Raw genomic sequence first — 19,901 nt, forward strand, 5'->3', positions numbered from 1 at the left:
TCGGACATCCTTGGTACTGGAAGGGAACAATGAGCAACAACTCGAACATAGCCTTGATCTTGTGGACGAAAGGAGAGATGCAGCAGCAATTCGGCTCGCGGCATACCAACAGCAGGTGTGTAACAGTTATAACAAACGCGTCAGATTCAGGAGCTTTGTGGTAGGCGATTGGATTTTGAAGCAGGAGACAGCTCATGTAAAGAAACTGGAACCTAATTGGACCGGACCCTACAGGGTTACCGAAGTTGTGGGGAAAAGAGCATATCGTTTGGCCGAAGCTGGCGGACGTCCCATTGCGCGTCCTTGGAACGCAATACACCTTAAAAGGTATTTCCATTAGTTAAATTTGTTAATTTTACTGCAAATTCTTCACAAATAAGGCTGAGTATGTCCACAGTCAGCCAAACTTCTCTTTATTTTGCTTCTATATTCAGTACAACTCTACTCTATTTATTTCTTTCTATAAAAATGGGGGCCATACTACTCTATGATTATTCAACTTTTATGCATGCGTCGCATTAGGCAATTTTTAGGCATGCCAAGTCGCACTATGCAATTTTTATGTAATTAGAAGCAAGCTGCTAAACAGCATTCGTCACAATGATTTTTAAGGAAAAAAACAAACATGAGTTATGGCCTATGCTTAAAACTTTCTATCCCACATCGACAAAAAAGTATGTGCTACATTCTGTTATATGTGGGAATATTCAAATAGTTAATTACGGTGTAAGGAGGGCCCACTGGTATTTAAGGCTGTCAAGCTCGATACCAGAGGCATTCCTTACACCGACCTTTTTGACAAAATTTAGTCTATATCCCACATCGGATAGAATTAGAAAAGAAATGCGGTTCATATATGCATGGTCCACAACATTTGGTTGCCAAGAAGGGAGTATCAGTGGAGGAGGAAGGTCTCCAAAGTCAACAAATGGGAAACTTCACAGCTACTGTTACTCGCTTTCTTGGCCTCTTATCATTTTTGAATCCTCGGCCTCATGATAAGTTGTTTGAGGAAAAATATAAACAACTTCCCCTCAGGCTCAGCGCCGTGGAGTGGTTCATTCGCCTCGGACCCTAAGTGTCTGGCTCGGCAAAACCTCCCTCAGGCTCAGCGCCGTGGAGTAGTTCATTCGCCTTGGACCCTAAGTGTCCGGCTCGGCAAAACCTCCCTCAGGCTCAGCGCCGTGGAGTAGTTCATTCGTCTCAGACCCTAAGTGTCCGGCTCGGCAAAACCTCCCATCTGGCTCCGCGCCGGGGAGTAATTCATTTAAACCTCCCCTCAGGCTCAGCGCCGGGGAGTAGGTCATTCGCCTCGGACCCTAGGTGTCTGGCTCCGCAAAAATCTTGCCTCGGACCCTAAGTGTTCGGCTAGGCAAAAATCTCGCCTTGGACCCTAAGTGTCCGGCTCAGCAAAACCTCTCCTCTGGCTCCGCGCCAGGGAGTGTTTAATTCGCCTCGGATCCTGAGTGTCCGAGGCAGCTTCGGACCCTAAGTGTCCTATTCATCACTATTCCTCCACGATTCAATGCCGAGGGACAATTCGCCTCGAATCCTAAGTGTCCGAGACAGCTTCGGACCCTAAGTGTCCTATTCAACAATATTCCTCCACACTCAGTGCCGAGGAATAATTCGCTTCAGACCTCTGGTGCCCGGATCAGAACTCTTGCCTCCGGAATCCAAGTGTTTAACACCCTGTGGATGTGGATATATCATAAGTTCATCATGATCCACCCCACATCAGGAACACACGAGAAGGAAAGAGTATGTATACGTCTACTGCAGGCAAGTAAAAGGCAAGGAGAGTTCATTTAACAGTTAAATCATTGTCCATATGAATCATCCTGAGATATCAACTAAAAGGATCTCCTTCTTCCCACCATCCTTGCTTTTTCTCGGATAGCATAAATCCGAAGCATAAAGACAATGTGTTTTGTTTAAACACATTACCAGTCAGAAAAATATGAACAGTATCAAAAGCATACAGCAAAAACAAAGTCAGGTATTGAAAGCCTAAAACAAAAAATTATATTCATTATCCCAAACATGCTGTCCATAAAAACAAAATACATAGTTCTACTTCCTCTTCGGATCGAAGGGAGTAGATTCAAAAGCATCCACTACAGTAGGACTTGGGGTAGGAGGAATTGGAGCCGTAGGGGCAGAAGAGCTATGAGTACCCTTCAGGTGCGCCTTCACCATCTCGGCAAAGCGGATTTCAGCTTCCAAAGCCTCTGGACCTTCATCATATGGAAAGTGCACCCCCACCTGCTTGTCAAAAGCATCCGGATCCATCGTCCTAGGGCCTGAGCCCTGATTATAGCCAGACCGGAACGCTTTAGCACTAGCCAGGTGTGCCAGACAGGAGTAGCGCCCCTGCATTTGCTTCCCCGCCTTGAAGCAAGTAGTAAGAGCCTCGGTCAGGCGTTGAACTTCGGCCTGAAGAGAATCCACCTTAGCCTCAGAGGCTGACAACTGCCTCTTATACGCATCCTTGGCTTCAGAAGCTATCTTCAGATTGGTAGAGGCAGTGGTGGCTCTCTTCTCTGCATTGTCAAGATCCTTTTCCAGCTTCTTGATGGAGAGGGATTGGGCTTCAGCAGTGGCGCAGAGGGCCATGGTGTGATATAGACTCTGTATAACAGAGGAACAAATATGAGCATAAATGGAAACATAAGCAAGCAAGAGTAACATAATTCTGAAGGAGCAATGCGAACCTCTATGGCCCGGACCGAGGCAGAAGGGAGTAGTTGCTCCAACCCCATTTGGCTGATGGCTTCCTCGTCCTTTGGGAGCCACATCCCTTGAGCCACCGCCAGTGCAGCTGAAGGGTCTGTAATCACAGAATCCCTTGAGTGCAGGACTGACCTGTCAGCCCTGGTGAAGGAAGGAGTCCAATGAGCCCCCGTCTCAGCCAGAACAAAGGCCCTGACTTCATCTTCAGGTTCGACCTCTCCAGCCTTTTTCCCTCTGCTTTTAGAAGGAACCTTGCCCTTGCCAGAGGATGGGGGGTTGAGGCGAGATTTCTTCATTGGTGGTTCCTCAGCCTCCACCTCATCCTCAGTTGATCTAATAACGACCAAAGGTTGGGTATCTTTGGCTTTCTTTTTTAAAGCCTCGGCCCTCCGTATCTCCTTCTCAGTCATGGGGAAACTGTCAAAGGATGGTAGAGACAGATCCATAGGTCTGCAGCAACAGCACTGGAAGCAATATCCTTGAGGTTTGAAGAAGTTAGCAGGTCCTCGATAGGCGAGGGGTCACTCCAGACTCGTTCCTCAAGAAAAGAAAGTCTGTTCCTTGCTGCGGAGGATGAGAATGTAGCTGAAAAAACACCAAGAAACTCATAAGTACGGCGAAACATTAAGATTTGGCAAGGAAAACAGCCAGAACACTTGGTATGAAGGGAGGTTAAGTATTCTATACCTAATCTCCCGAACTTGCGCGGGATGGGGAGCGTAATTGATTGGGACACGAACCATTTTCCTTTAACTATAACCATCATTTCTTTCCATTTCTTTTCGGATGAAGGAAGGTTCGTGCATATCCTCTGATGAAGGGGAGAGGTAAAAAAGAAGCGACCAGGCTCGGTCCCATGCTTAGATATATTGTAAGTAAGTAGAAGGTCGGCAAGGGTCAAATCCAGAGCCTCTAATTTCCGGCGCACCAACAGTGCCAAAAGGATACGAAAGAAATTAGGATTTACCTGAAGGGGGGCAAGACCTAGATTGTTGAAAACTAAATGATAGAAGGGATGAAGAGGGAATCGGAGGGCGTTAAGATGCCCTACTGAAAGAAGCAATTCATTCTCCTCAATTCCCTCGCCGGAGGTAAAATCGGCACCCTCGGGATATTCTGCAATTTCTACTCCCTCAGGAATATCAAATTCTTCCATTACCGAAGCAATAGAGAACTTGATGCGGCGAATAGAGATGATTGCTTTCCTCTCTTCATGAGTAAGAACATAATCAAAGCCTGAGGTGGATGTCTCGACTGGAAGGGGGGAAGTACCTAATGGATTCAACGAAAGACGATCTGTAGAAACCCTAGGAGGGGGAGCCCTAATGCGAACGGGGGAAGGTGAAGGTGTGGATTCAGAATCCCCAATATCTATACGTTCGGGAGTAGATGAAGTACTCATAATGAAAGATTGAAGAGAAAGATGCGAAACTAACCTGACAAAGCGATGGAATGAAGAACGCAGAAGTGCAGCAAGGACGAATGTAACTCTTGCAAAATCTTGTATGACGGAGTAATAATGAAAGACCTCGAACCGTTTCTGAAGCAAAGTAAAAAATCGGTTTCAATTCCCTCTTTAATAGGAGCCGTCACTCAATTAAAAATGAAATTTGGGGTAAAGTGTGGAGGGAAAAAAACTCCCTCCAATAAAAAGCGCACACGTCACCACTACACATATCTACATTCCAAGGACATATAAGGCCCATCAGGCTCAAGCCCAAATTGAGGGTATTTACAGCCCAAGACCATTGTTATTTGTCCTCCAACTTCCATCAAGGCCGAATCAAGAGGTCATCAGCCCAACTTGTTAATATTTAACATCCGGTCCGTTACTCAAGCCTAGCCGGATCAAAATATGTTCAGCCCAGTTATTCAAGAATGCACAAGTCCTACTAGTTGAAGGATTTACTGTAGAAGGAAAATTCTGAGATAGGAAGTTCTGTACAAGGCAAGTTCTATGTATGGAAAATTAGATAATGGAAAGAACTCTATTAGTAAAGAATGTTTATATAGAAAGAATTGGAGGGTAAGCAACGCGAGTCCTACCATAATTTTACAATCTTTTGTCTATAAATAGAGGCTAAGACCTCCAATAAAGGGATCAAGCAATTCTACGTTTCTCTATACACTGTTCTTATTTATTCTTATTATTTTTTGAGTGTGTTGTTCTATTTTTCTCAATCATTATTGGTTGAGCGAAATTTTGCACCTACAGGTGTGTACGGCGTACCATGCACCGGGTTCAACCGAGCCGTACATATTGTGCACGCACGGGTATGTGTTGTGTACGTACGGCTCGGATGAGTCAGTATATTGTGCCCCCACATCTGACATGAATATCTATATAGATGCGATATAGATACACTTAATTCTTAAGTCATACATTATCAACGTTTGTGTGATGATCAAGTCTTATCTTCTATTTTTTTTTTTTTTTTAATTTTATATATATATTTTTTTAATTTCATTTTGTTATGTTGTAGGGCCTAGGTTGACTAGTGGGTGAGATATGTGTGGATGAGGATGTGTGTGACATGTATATGTGTGTTTGTATAGAGAGAAAATGTATGATAGGCCAAAACCTTCTCATTCTTCCACTCCACTGACACTTTCTCTTCTCTCTCCCATTCTTTTCTTTTTCATTTTACTTCAACCATTGCACCTCCAACATTTGAGATTTTGAGTTTGCCATAGAAGGGAAATTGACGGGGACTACGAGTGGATCAAAACCCTCAATCAATTTCGGATTTGGAGCACATTTTTCCTTTGAAGTAGTTAGGGTTTGCTCCTAGCTTGAGGTAGGGGTGTATTGTGCTTATAACCTATGAGTTCTTGGAATTTTATGACCACTGTGTGAATTATGCATATACTTGTGTGTGTGGGTTGGATTAGAGAGCTTATATAATGATTTAATTGCATGTCCATAATGTTTTATTGAGTTTTTATGTTAATTTTCATATGTAACATATTATTTGTTCCATTTTTTATATTATTAATGTTTATTAAAGTGTTAGATTTTAGTGTGTACAATTACTTGTAATTAAAGTGTCTTATATGTTGTGGTTGTTCATGGATTTTTATGTATTTATTATCTTATAATGGTTAACTTTGAATATGTACATTTTTATAACGACATTAAACTTTTACATACTTGAAATTTGATATAATAACAACATGAAATCACATGACTTTAAAATACCAAATTTGTTGACATTACATCAAAGAGTATGCCATTATAGTAATTTGGACCATAGGACATGGATTGTGTGATTATTATAATTTATGTGCATATATGAAGTGTAATTTGGGCATATCATGGTATATGAATTATTTTGTGGACTTATTTGTTGATTTTGGGAGATACTCGGGAGTTGTTACTTTGAGAATGCGAGGGCTTGGCGCTCGCGGGTGAAACATGAGTTTTCTCACTTTATATTGGCCAATCGGTTAGTTTTTGGCGGACTAGTAATCCTAAAATAACTATTTTTATTTAGGCACATAACATGGCTATATAACCGGGAGTGTGGGTGTGTTTCGAGTTATCTCATTACTTGATTTCGATTTTTATTTCCAAGTTGGCATTTATGTATTATTCTAACTTGTGAATTTATGTACATTACACTATATCATTTATGCTTGTTTTGATGAATGAATTAATATTGTTCATACTAGACTAGGATGATCCTATTTAGGTTTTCCCTTGAGACTAGACGTTAGGGAGCATGTTCCTTGTATTGTATGGCTATATAATGTTTGTAAAATTTTGAGAAACCTAGTTTATATTCATGAGATATTCCTACGGAGCAATTCGTTGCTCACCCCGTTGATTCTTATATTTTTCAGGAAAATGTATTGCCTAAGAGGAGGTTCCTCATCCCTACCTTGATTGGGATCTTGACAACATTTTTGAGCTACTTGTGATAATTGTGACATCCATTGTGTAGCTTACTTTTGGACTTGTATTTTGACACATGGTGTATTTTGGATATTATATTTGATGATATGCTTGTAATATTCTTTTGGAGGAGGGAAATGACGTAGGAACTCACCCATCTATCTTTTGGAGTTCTTATGGAATTTTCTTTCTTATCTTTACTCATGTAATCCCTTAACATTATTTCTCACCTTATGAATTGTAATGAGGCCATGACTTATATAGTGGGATTGAACAATTATTGTTTAAGTTGTGTACATGTGGGTTTATTTGGATAGTTTAATATAAATGATTAATTAATCATGCTATTATTTATTTTTATAAAAATATTATTATTATTATTATTATTATTATTATTTTCAATGAAACTATGATTAGTATATGCGCATGTCCATGTATATTCAAAATAAGTCCAAGAATTGATTTTCTCAGTGAGGTCACTTATTGTTGTTATACATGTTAGATTATGAGACCGCTGCCATAAATTGAATTATTGTCATATATATATATATTCATTTTAGTATCATTAGTTAATGCCATGTTGTGGTTTAAAAGTTTAATCCACTACCGTGTTGACAACGACCAAGCTAGTCCACCTGCCACCATATGTGTCTATTTTAGGCTACCTAAAGCAAACATACTGTATTGTCGACTAAATGATATTCACTTAATTAATTAATTAATAGTAATATTATTATTTTTATTTTTATTTACTTATTATTTATTTACTCAAGTGAACCTAATTATTTATTTATTCTATTTATTTGCCTTTCTTTTTTTTTTTTCTTCGCCACCCGAGTCACGGGATTCGGGGCGTGAGAGTTTGAATATAAATACATTCCATTTCTCAAGCCCTAATTGGAAAAAAAAATTATAATAATAATAAAATAAAAAATTGTTTTTATCGATTTTTTATTTTTATTTTTTAATTAGGTGGAATAGAATTAGAAATTATAGGTTGGAAGCTATGAAGCACGGACACGGATACGGGATACGGGCACGGCACGACACGGATACGGTGACACGACAAATTTCAAAAAAATAAGACACGGACACGGCAGGGATACGCCTATAAAATTATATATATATATATATATATATATATATATATTCAAAATATAATTACTAGAATCTTGTACAGATAAATAAAATAACAACAAAGAGTGGAATCAATTTCAATAATTTCATCTCTGTTATAAGAAAAATATAGACAAGACAAAATAGAAAATAAATGAAAAATAAAGTTGATCCAAATTCCAAACGAAGATGTGCAGAAGAGACATAACTATAATGAACTAAATATGTATGTGAATAAACATATATACTTTCAGTCTTTCACTAAATCTTGTTCATGTAACTTATATATATATATATATATATATATATATATATATATATATATCTTGTTCATGTAGAGAGATAATTGAAGAAGATGAGAGACTGAGAGAGGAGTGAGAGAAAACAAATTTTGACTCACAGAAGTGTTGAACCGCGTGTCCGAGCCTCGGACACGCGTGTCCAATAAAAAATAATATTTGGACACTTCACAGAAGTGTCGGACACGTGTCCGAGCCTCGGACACGAGTGTCGGTGTCCGAAAAATGTTCGACACTGATACGGAACCCCTGGGAGGAGTGTCCGTGCTTCATAGGTTGGAAGCCAATGGATTACCAAAAATAAATAAAAAATAAAAAATAAAAAAGGAAAGCGAGTTGGAAGCAATTAGGAATGAGAAACTGTTTACTACCATATAACAACAACTCCCATTAATGGCCTATGACTAGATTTCTCACCATCTTCAGTTCAAAAATAGGTTCTAGTGAACTTTTTGCTTTTATTAGGTTGTGGGGTCAGGATAGAACTAGAAACTATGAAGTTGGAAGCCAATGAATTACCGAAAAAAGGAAAGAGAAACAAAGTTAATTAGAAGCCAACAAGGAATGGAAACTAGTTTATATTAATTTGGTTTCTCATGGTACTGATCATGGAGGGTTTAGAAGCTCACCTTATTCATAAAATTATCTCCTTCCTTCCCATCAAAGACATTGCTCAAATCTGCCTCCTCTCGAAAAAATTTAGATCTCTCTGTTTATCAGTCCCCGACTTGCACATCGATTCCAAACCATATAAAACAATATGGAGTCGGCAATACCTCAGTAATTGGATTGAGAGATATATTTTTCTTCGTGATGGCGCAAAGATTCGACGTTTTTGCATCAACTGGTTTTGCGATGATGCAAAACTGTCACAACAATTTCGTTTCGACACATGGATTCGCAATGCAGTCAAGTGTGATGTGGAAGAATTTGATCTTACTTTCTCAACAAAACAACAATTTGAATTTCAGCTCCCGCTATGCATCTTCAGTTGCAAATCCTTAAGAGTGTTCAAATTGAAAATAGTTCGTGATGGAATTCAAGGTGTTGGTCTTCTCAAACTACCCTCTAACTTTTGTACTTCTTATAAGCCTTTCGATTCAATTCAGGTTTTGTCAATTCCAAGAGTCCAAGTTGATATGGAATTGCCTGAGAATTGGGTTTCATCTCTCTTCCCTTCGCTCAAAGTGTTGAATATTGAGGATGGATTTGCTGGTTGTAACAATCTCAACATCAACGCTACATCACTTGAATGTTTTAGTGTTAGAATGAGCACTTCTCTTCACTCTCTCAAAGTGTTTGCTCCGGGACTCCATGACTTGTCTGTAAACTGGTGCTATCCATCCTCCTCCCACCCCAAAAACTTGTCATTTACAATGTTTGCTCCAAAACTCAAAAATTTCAAGTGTGAAGGTTTCATTTTTTGTCCCACAAATTATTGTTTCCAAGTGAATTTCACGTGCCTACGAAGTGTCAAAATTTTACCTTCACACTACATTTATACTAAAGAATTAAAAAACCGTCCAAGGAAGATTCCTAGGAATTGCTTGGTTGGGCTTTTTCAGATTGTCATCCAAACCAAATCCGTACAACTAAGCGGCAAGTTTATGAAGGTACTAATCAGGCACGAGCAGCCTGCCTGCATGCCATTTCTCTTCTTTTTACTCTTTTGTCATTGTTTTTTTATTTTTTATTTCTTTCAATTCCCTACTTTTTGTTTGAACAATTATATGTTTCTCATTTAGCATATCTTAATTATATGCTTATAAGTTCCATCACTTATAAGCAAATGCACGCCTTCTTAATATTGTCCCTAGCAAGTTCGAACCCTCTAGCAGGAAAGGATGACAAAACATTCCTTCCCACCCTGTTTCACCTTATTTAGAATGATTATGGGAGTGAATAAATGGTTTTGGGGTGGGGATGGGTTAGGATTGAAAACCCTTATTGTGGCAGAGAAGGAAAGGTCATCTAGTTTTGTTTATGCTGATAAATTATAATTTTACCCTTCTAATTTATTTTATATTAAAAAATATTAGGGTTATATCAAACATGCTCTAGGTTAACATATTCCAATAACTAGATATCCTTTTATATAAATATTCTTATTTGAGAATCTATTTATTATTATGTGATGTTTTTACAATAATATTAAATATCAAGTTCTAATTGAGAATTTGAAACTTGTTCTTATCCGCATAATATAAAAGAAATTGTTTCGTTATTTATCTTCGTTAGATTCGAAGTATAATTCCAAAAGTACTATCCTAATCTCGTTCCCACCCTACCCCGCTCCGCTCCGTTTACTAAATGGTTTTGGGCGAACATAGAAACTATGTTAAACGGGAACAAGAATGGGGTTAGGTCCCTTGCCCCAAATCAGTCTGTTGCTGTGGCGATCTTGTGGGTGGGTGTGTTTGAGTGTGTGCAGGTGGCATTAGTAGGTTATCACACTGGGCAAGTTACAGGTGCATAATATCATATCGCTTGGGTATGGATGAGGCAAGTATTACGCGTTTTAAAGCCGTGATGACCGTGAATCTACCAGAACTCCGGAATTAAGCGTGCTTAACCTGGAGTAGTATCAGGATGGGTGACCCCTGACCATCCCTACTAATACAATTTGAATACTCAACCTCCCTTTGAAGAGGGGGCCCATCGGAAACTAGCATCAGTTGTATTTGCTCTAATAAGCTAACAATCGTTCATACCTGACTTGTGTTGCTGTGCTATTGTAGGAGATTTTTGAACAAGAGTTTCAACCACCTCTGTTGGATAATGTACAAAACTTGGATATACAAGATTTGAGTTTAAAGGATTACAGAGTCCCTGCACTGGCCTCCTTTCTTACTAGATTGCCTAATCTAAAGGCACTGACAATGAATTGCTATAAGGCGCACAGTGACAGTGTTCAAGTAATATGGCGGACACACTATATTAATCAATAGTTTTTCTGCTCTTTTCTTAATATTTTTTTGTTTTTTGTTTTTTAACACTGTTGTTTTTCTTGTTTCAGCCAATATTCGACGTACACTATTGGGAATCTCAAAATCTTGCATTTATTCATCAGCTGAAGACAGCGAAACTCGAGATAACGGATGTTGAAAGCGAAATTGAACTGGTAAAATATTTAATCAAGCACGCAGGAGCACTAGAGGAGATGATTGTCACTGTATCAACCAGAAAACCAAGGCAGACTAGAAGGAAGATATCAATGTTCAAGAAGACTCATAATCGAGCATTACATTTGGTGTTAAAATGATTCTGTTACAAGATTGGAAAATTTTGATCATACTACCATGGTGTCTCATACATTATTAATTGCCACCTATTTTCTCAACCTCTTTTATTTATTTATTTGTACCTTTTTTTTTTTTTTTATGAGAGAAAACAAATGACATAATGAAATCCTATATTAAAAAAAATTTAACAAAAATTCATCCAATTATAAGATGATACCAACTCATGGTAATTATGGTGTTCATCAAGTGCATTAGGTGCTTGAGTCTTAAACCAACTCATGGTAATTATGGTCTTAGAATTGAACAAATAATTTCGTGGCCTATTATCAAGTGTCTGTTATCAATATTAAAATAATTACGTTCAAAGTCTTATACTAATCCTATAAAGCAATTCAAATGATATGATTGAGACACATGGTCCTAATATTTGTAGCTCACGTATTGAATTCTTTTAAAACTTATGAGAGCTTGAACTAACTCATTTTTACCAAAAACTTCATATATCAATTTTGTGTATAATTTTATTGCTAATGGTTTAAAGATGATATGAATGATATGCATGATCCTATAGTCTACAAGTCAATAAATGAGCTTTCAAATGAAGTTGTTTCAAAAATAATTTTACAATTTAAGCTAACACTCACCCAAGACTAATCTACCCAATTCTTTGATCCATCATTTTCTTTATGTTTTGGGTTGATGTCTGCATCTTTATCTTCAATGCCTTTTTGAGCTTCAAGAATTCATCTTTATGTATAGGATCCTTCTTGGCTTTGCCATTGATCCACAAGCCCTCTTGAGTTTCTTGCATATACAACATGTTTAGCATAACTCGAGTAGATATTAAATTCCACACTTTCAAAGGTCCACAGGAATGAGAGAGACGTTAAAGGGGGCAGATGAGGGGGCATAAAATCTCACTGGGCCAAGTCCAGCCTGGCCCACAAATTAAGGAGGAGGCCCGGCAACTTCCCAGCCTATTCTTTCTCGTGAGAGGCCCATTTTGACTTAGAGATCGACCCAATCGAAGGATGAGCCCATTGAAGAAGGACTAAGCCCATATTATTTCAGAGTTTAAAAAGATCCAAGGAATTATTAGGGTAAGGATAAACTTCTATAAATAGAAGAAAGAGTAAAAATGTAAAGGATTTGATTGAAGTGTAACAATTTTACTTTCTGAAAATAGAGAGTAGATTATTGCAAGGATTTATTTTTCCTTTCCCTATTTTTCTATATATATTTTCTTATAATATGTATATATTTTTTGAAAATGTATAAAATTGCCCCCTAAAATATCTTCTTACCTTGTATACTTTATATGTTTTCTTAATTTTTTTTTTCAAGTTATTTCATTATTATATTCTATATGTGTAATTTATTAATTTACCTCATTTCAAAATTATCAATCTCTTTATATATATCCACATGTGTGTCTCTCTCTATACGTACTCCATAAACACTAATTTATATGTATATATACATTATTATGTAAATATGTATTTAGTGTATAATGTGCTCCCTTAAAAAAACGTGTCCAACCAAAAAATAAAATATTCAAAATTTAGGACACGGGTGCTTCTTAGGTTCCATTGAACTTTTTTATTTTTATTTTTTAATTAGGTGGAATAGAATTAAAAATTGTGAAGTTGGAACTTGGAAGCCAATGAATTACCAAAAATAAAAAAAGAAAGAAAGTTGGAAGCCAATTAGGAAAGAGAAACCCTAGTGTTGAATGATATAAATATTAAAGACCTTCTCTAATAACTTAAACTTTTATGTTCTGTTCGGTAGGAAGTAAAAAAAAAAAATTAAATAGTAGGGAGAGAAGAAGGGATGACGGAGACATCCCTAGGGAAGATAGTGTTTCCCTATTTTTGTTCGGTTGGATAGAAGAGAATGAAAAAACCTACAATTTAATTTGATCGGTGGGATAAAAGGAAATATAAAATTTTAAGTTATTTTTACCATTAAACCTATTACTACTTTATTTATGGGATTTATTAAATATTTATTAAGGGTGATGTAGTAATTTAAAACTTTTATAATAGGCTCAATTGTCTTATTTTCTATTTTTTGCCTATTTTTGAGTGAATAAAAATTTGTGAAGGAGGACTCATCCTTCCTCTCTATTATTTTTCTTTCCTTATATCATCATCTCTATGGAATGAAAGAAATTTGTTCCTTTCTTCCTATTTTCCTTTCACCCATCTTCTTTCCTTCCTACCGAACATAGCATTAGAGTCGACGGTTAGTTAATAAAGTTTCAGAGGCAAAGGTCTAACCCTAATTAAAAAAAGTCCGAAAGAGATATATATATATATATATATATATATATATATATATAAAATAAAGTTACACCTCTAAAAGCTTATTTCCTTTTATTATAGAATTAGAACTATGAAGTTAAGCCACTGAATTACCGGAAAAAAAAGAAAGAGAAACAAATTAAGTTAATCAGATTACAACTAGGAATGGAAACAATTTATATTAATGGCCTCACACTAGGTCTCTCATGGTACTGATCATGGAGGGTTTAGATGATGACCTTATTCGTGAAATTCTCTCCTTCCTTCCCATTAAATATTTGGCTCGAACCAGCCTGATTTCGAAAAGATTTAGACATCTCTGTTTATCAGTCCCTGACTTGCACTTCGATTCCAAACCATATAAAAGCATATGGAGCCGTCAATGCTTCAATAATTGGATTGAGAGATATCTTTTTCTTCGAGATGGGACGAAGATTCGATGTTTTTGTATGTGGTTTATCCACGATGAAAAGCTGTCACAACAACTACGTTTTGACACATGGATTCGCAATGCAGTCAAGTGTAATGTGGAAGAATTTGATCTTACTTTCACAACAAAAAATCAAGAAGTTGAATTTCAGCTCCCACCATGCATCTTCAATTGCAAATCCTTAAGAGTGTTCAAATTGAAAATACTTCGTGATGGAGTTCAAGACGTTGGTTTTCTCAAACTACCCTCCAACTTTTGTACTTCTTATAAGCCTTTCAGTTCAATTCAGGTTTTGTCAATTCCAAAAGTCCAAGTTGATATGGAATTGCCTGAGAATTGGGTTTCATCTCTCTTCCCTTCACTCGAAGTGTTGAATATTGATGATGGATTTGCTGGTTGTAACACTCTCAACATCAACACTACATCACTTGAATGTTTGACTGTTAGAATGAGCACTTCTCTTCGCTCTCTCAAAGTGTATGCCCCGGGACTCCATGACTTTTCTGTATACTGGTCCTATCCAAACTCATCCCACCATGAACCCGTAAGCATGTCATTTACAATGTTTGCTCCAAAACTTCAAAATTTCAAGTGTGAAGGTTTCATTTTTTATCCTACAGATTATTGTTTCCAAGTGAAATTCATGTGCCTACAAAGTGTCAAAATTTTCACTTCACGGTACAGTTATGATAGAGAATTAAAAAATCTTCCTAGGGATCTTCCTAGGAATTGCTTGGTTGGGCTTTTACAGATTGTCAGCCAAGCCAAATCCGTACAACTAAGCGGCAAGGTTATGGAGGTACCGATCAGGCACTAGCTGCCTGCCTGAATGCTATTTCTCTTCTTGTCATTGTTTGTTTATTTTTTATTTTTTCAATTCTCTTGCATGCTATTTGGAATTGTGCACCTGTATCTTGTCCAGTGTGGTAGTCTATTGGTGTCACATGCACACGTTCACACACACCCCGTCCACAATGTCGCCACAATCACTCCCTTTGGGCCCAACGTCCTCGTTGGCCATACTTCCTGCTGGGCTGGGTCAGGCTCTGGTATTTCTGGCTGGGTCAGGCTTTGATACCATTTGTAACGACCCATCCTAGCTAGACACAATATTGTTTACTTTTGGCTCTGCCGGACTAGAGACTTTCCAAGGATCACCCATCTTGGTACTATTCCAGGTTAAACACGCTTAACTTTGGAGTTCTAGTGAGTTCACGGTTAGCACAGCTTTAAAATGCATTGTGTCATAGAAGGGTGTTGAATCTACTTATAGCACTTGCCCCATTCACTCCCAGACGATGTGAGATTATGCATTTGTAGCTTGTCCAATGTGGTAGCCTACAGATGCCTCCTACACACGCTCACACACATCCGCCCACAAGATCGCCACATCTTACTATATGCTTATAAGTTCAATCACTTGTATTTTTTTTCTTTTCTTTTAAAGATCAAACAAATGCACACCTTCATGGTTTTGTCCCGCTTGAGGCCTCTAGCATGTGAGGATGACAAACAGGAACGGACCTAGTGTGTAGGCAGAGGGAGCAATTGCCCCCATTAAATTTTATTTTATTTTATTTATAGTGTTATATAGTTGTGATTTTTCTTTTTTTGAATTATATACCTATGAAATTTTAATATTGCCTTCCCCCCTCCTCCAAAATTATAAGAAAATTCCCCTATTACCTCCCCCTCACACAATTTCCTAGGCCGTCCTTGATGATCACAAAACACCAAATCCTATCCTGACACTGTTTAGAATGATTATGGGAGTGAAAAAATGCTTTTGGGGGTGGGACGCGGGTTAGGATTGACCCTGTTATATTAAGCATACTCTAGGTTATCATATTCCAATAACTAGATATCATTTTGTATAAATATTATGATTTGAGAATTTATGTATTATTATGATGTTTAGACAATAATATTAAATATCAAGTTCTAATTGAGAATTTGAAACTTGTTCTTATCGGCGTGGAATTGTTTTGTTATTTATCTTTGTTAGATTCATTATATAATTACAATACTATCTTAACATCGTTTTCCATCCCGCCTCGCTTCGCTTCATTTAATGAATAGTTTTGGGTGGACATAGGAGCTATGCTAAATGAGAACGAGGATGGGGTTGGGGTCCCTTGCCCCAAACCTGTCTGTTGCCATCCCTAGCACAACTCAAATACTCAACCTTCGTTTGAGGAGGGGCAAATGCCCATTGTTTTCTGTAGCATCAGTTGTATTTGCTCTAATATGCTAACTATTGTTCGCATCTGACTTGTGTTGCTGTGCTATTGTAGCTGATTTTTGTACAAGACTTTCAACTACCTCTGTTCCATAATGTACAGAACTTGAATATACAAGATTTGTGTATAAAGGATTACAAAGTCCTTGCACTGGCCTACTTTCTTACAAGATTGCCTAATCTAAAGACACTGACAATGAAGTGCTATAGAGAACTCCGTGACAGAGAACTCCGTGACAGTGTTCAAGTAATGTGGCGGACACACTATATTAATCAATTGTTTTTCTGCTCTTTTTTTTAAAATTTTCTTTGTTTTTTAACACAGTTGTTTTTCTTGTTTCAGTCAATCTTCGACATACACTATTGGGAATCTCTGAATCTTGCATTTATTCGTCAGCTGAAGGTAGCGAAACTTGAGATAACGGATGTTGAAAGCGAAATTGAACTAGTAAAATATTTAATCAAGCATGCAAAGCCACTTGAGAAGATGATTGTCACTGCAACCAAAAGACCAAGGGAGACTAGAAGAAACATATCAATGTTCAAGAAGACTCATAATAGTGCATTACGTTTGGTGTTCAAATGAATCTGTTACAAGATTGGAAAATTTTCATCATACTACCATGGTGTCTCATACATAATTAACTGCCACCTATTTTCTCAACCTCTTTTATTTATTTATTTCTACTTTTTATTTATTTATTTATTTATTTATGTGAGAGAAAACAAATGTCATTATGAAATCCTAAAAGAGAAAAAGAAAAACACAACAGCAGCTATGGCTAATGGTTGAATTGAGAAGAGATTTTAAATTTCATTGTACTTGAATTGGACACATGTACAAGTAGCTTAGTAACTGAAAGTTTATCTAACTAAAGCTCTATATTATCATATGGTTACAGACTGCAAATTAATGTTAGTTTATCAGGCTTTTATTAGACTTAAATGATTAAATCAACCAAGCTTCATTCTATCATATGGTTACAGACTGTATATTAATGTTAGTTAATCAGATTTTTAGAAGACTTAAATTATTGGATTACCCACTGGCATCGATTCTTCACTGGTGTTGAACTTTGATCATAGCCATGCCAGAAGCCATGCCTTGCCATTGATGAAGTCTATAGACAGAAAAGGAGCAACTTCTTCGTCACTGAGTTGTTTTGACCAATGCACGCGATCTTTGGAATCAGCTCCCGGTCCATGACACTTGTATTCTGCTTGGTATAGATTTCTGTCTCAGTTCACAAAATTTTTGATGTTAGAAAAGGTTGAAATATATACCTTGGCCTTCAAACCAATCTTTAAGGATGTTCATCACCATATTAGTAAATCTGACCAAGTGAAATCTTGAAATCCATATTTGAAAAATTCAAGAAAAAGAAAAAAAATATAATATTAAGAATGAATTTCGAGTTTTCTTACTCTGTGTTGCCGGAGTAGCTCCAATTAGTCCATCCTTGTGGTGTAATGGTCTTGGAGATATAGGTGTTTGCAAAAACTACCCTGGAATAGGCACCTTTAGCTCTACCTAAATACACATCACCAACACCATACACCTTCCCTTTAATAAACACAAATCCACTGTCTTCGTTTGCATTCTCCCTATGATGGGCTGTTACCGACCCACGAATCTTCACCCTTCTGTCTGCAATTACAAAGATCTCACAACTCTGCAACCACAGATAAATGTCCCATAAGACACTGGCAACGCTAGATGCATGTGTGGTTCTTGTGTTGTTACATCCCCATTCTTATTTGGGTTATTAATAGATTTTAACTTTCTGTGCTATACTTGTGGTGAAGCCACTTTCTGTCCCTTTAAAATGGTATAGATGTGATATTCTGAAATGCAATTCTAGTTTGAATACGATAAGCGCTCACATGGAAGATGGAGTGTCCACGACCAAATATGAAGTCAATAGAGCCTTGAATGTAACAAGTGTCATAGTAATGCCTGCCTTTATAATCAAAGAGAGTGTTGTGGGTGCTGTAGAATGCACAATGGTAAAATGCAACCTTGTCTGCACCCACAAATGCTGCCACTGACTGATTTTGAGAGGTATGAGCAACCCCGGTTGGTGCCTCATTCTGTAAAAACCACAGTAATGACTACGATGATTTAGATGAAAAAAATTTACTCCGTATTTCTTTCTCATAAAAGGTACCAATAATTAGACTATCCACAACTAGAAATACATGTAGAGATAGAAAGAATGAACCTTAAAGCTAATACCAAAGGCAATGAAGTTTGAAGCTTCGGCTCTCAAAGTGGCAGACTCGGTGTTGTTAGTAGAGCTTTGGGACCACACGATTGCTGTTTTACCTTTTCCATTCCCTCTCATGAATATAAAGGGTTTGTTCTCCGGGATCTGCACTTTCTCTCTGCAATTCAGAATTCAAAACCATTTCATGTCATTAATCTCCCTGTAGACAACTTGCATATCCTTACTTTTTCGGTCCCAATACATAAACTTCTGTGTGTGAAAATTTGCAGAGACCTAAATGAAGTCGGAAAATTGTTATCTTAGAATTCTTGAGCTACTTATAAGGTTGGAGACAGTGAATTGTAACTTGAAGAAACTAGAGTATTTCTTACAAGAGTTTGACAGTATTTTTGAGACTTTTAGTACTACTGCTAGACATGTATTATATTAGAAAAGAGTAGGAATTTTGTACAAACAAAGACCCAAGCTTATTAGGAAAGACAGTAAGAATTTTGTATAAACAAAGACTCATGAACACATATATGGTGTCTAATGTCCAATTATATTAAGTAGCTTGTGGAAGGAATGGGCTCAGAAGCATTTTATCAAACACAAGAGCTTATAGAGCTTGAACATCTCTAACATCGGCAATATTTCATAATATATATATAGAGTTTTGGAGAGATCACCTGTAAATCCCTTTCCTAACATGGATGATAATCCAATTAGAATTCCCTTCAGGAACAGAATCAATTGCTGCTTGGACGGATTTGAAGTTCCCTTTCCCATTGATATCAACCATTATGGTACGATTAGTGCCAATCTTACGCGTCAAGAGAGGAGAGTCAATGACTGGTTTTGCAGAGAAGCCATGAACAACATTCAAGACAGAGACGGATGCAGCGAAAACTAATGCAAAGGCAATACAATTTGGTCCACTGAATGTCGACGACGAAGAATGCCAAGAAGGCGAAGGCATGTTTTGGGGATTGCAATAGCTTTGTTGAATTGGGATGGAGGTGTTTTTAGAGGGAAAGTTTTTCAATTTTGAAAGGTGGTTGTTTGGAAGGTGAAATTATGTCACTGAGTGGTCAAGGGGAAGTTAGTTATTGGAAGGCCTGTCTACAATAGAGGGCCTCCAACGGTTGTTGTGTGGTTGGCATCTTATGCTTTGGTTTTATTACCATTCCCATAAATTTAACGGTCATTGGTTAATTTACATAAATAACAGGCATCATGGAAATATATATATATATATATATATATATATATATATTTCTAGGACAAATGATAGAAAATGACCTACCACAATTGATGGCGCCAACAAAGTTATGAATGATAATTTATGGAACCCACAAGTGGAGTGGGCCCACTCCTCGCATAAGAGCCTAACTATCTTGGAATCCCGACATAATTTAAAGATTTGACTTTTTC

General features: G+C 37.3%; 1 protein-coding gene across 1 annotated transcript; it reads right to left on the bottom strand.

Annotated features, from left to right (window-relative positions):
* Positions 1–17,096: 17,096 nt before the first annotated feature.
* LOC132273510 (probable pectinesterase 67) lies at positions 17,097–19,627 on the bottom strand. Its single transcript, XM_059774467.1, has 5 exons — positions 19,157–19,627; positions 18,483–18,645; positions 18,145–18,351; positions 17,686–17,933; positions 17,097–17,494 (listed from the first exon to the last, which is right to left on the bottom strand). The coding sequence occupies exons 1-5, from the start codon at positions 19,444–19,446 to the stop codon at positions 17,341–17,343; spliced, it is 1,062 nt and encodes a 353-aa protein (XP_059630450.1). The 5' UTR covers positions 19,447–19,627; the 3' UTR covers positions 17,097–17,340.
* Between the last annotated feature and the right edge of the window lie 274 nt (positions 19,628–19,901).

Source organism: Cornus florida, unplaced genomic scaffold (assembly GCF_030987335.1).
Source record: "Cornus florida cultivar Cherokee Brave unplaced genomic scaffold, ASM3098733v1 CherokeeBrave_3.0.0_Hap2_Chr09, whole genome shotgun sequence".
NCBI classification, from domain to species: Eukaryota; Viridiplantae; Streptophyta; class Magnoliopsida; order Cornales; family Cornaceae; genus Cornus; species Cornus florida.

Bases quoted from the DNA above. Each gene is read 5' to 3' on its own strand.
- LOC132273510 (XM_059774467.1), bottom strand. From the start codon at position 19,446: ATGCCTTCGCCTTCTTGGCATTCTTCGTCGTCGACATTCAGTGGACCA. The intron at 18,646-19,156 runs GTGATCTCTCCA...TCTGAATTGCAG, and splicing joins GTTAGGAAAGGGATTTACAG to AGAGAAAGTGCAGATCCCGG. The intron at 17,934-18,144 runs GTGAGCGCTTAT...CTGTGGTTGCAG, and splicing joins GTGGACACTCCATCTTCCAT to AGTTGTGAGATCTTTGTAAT.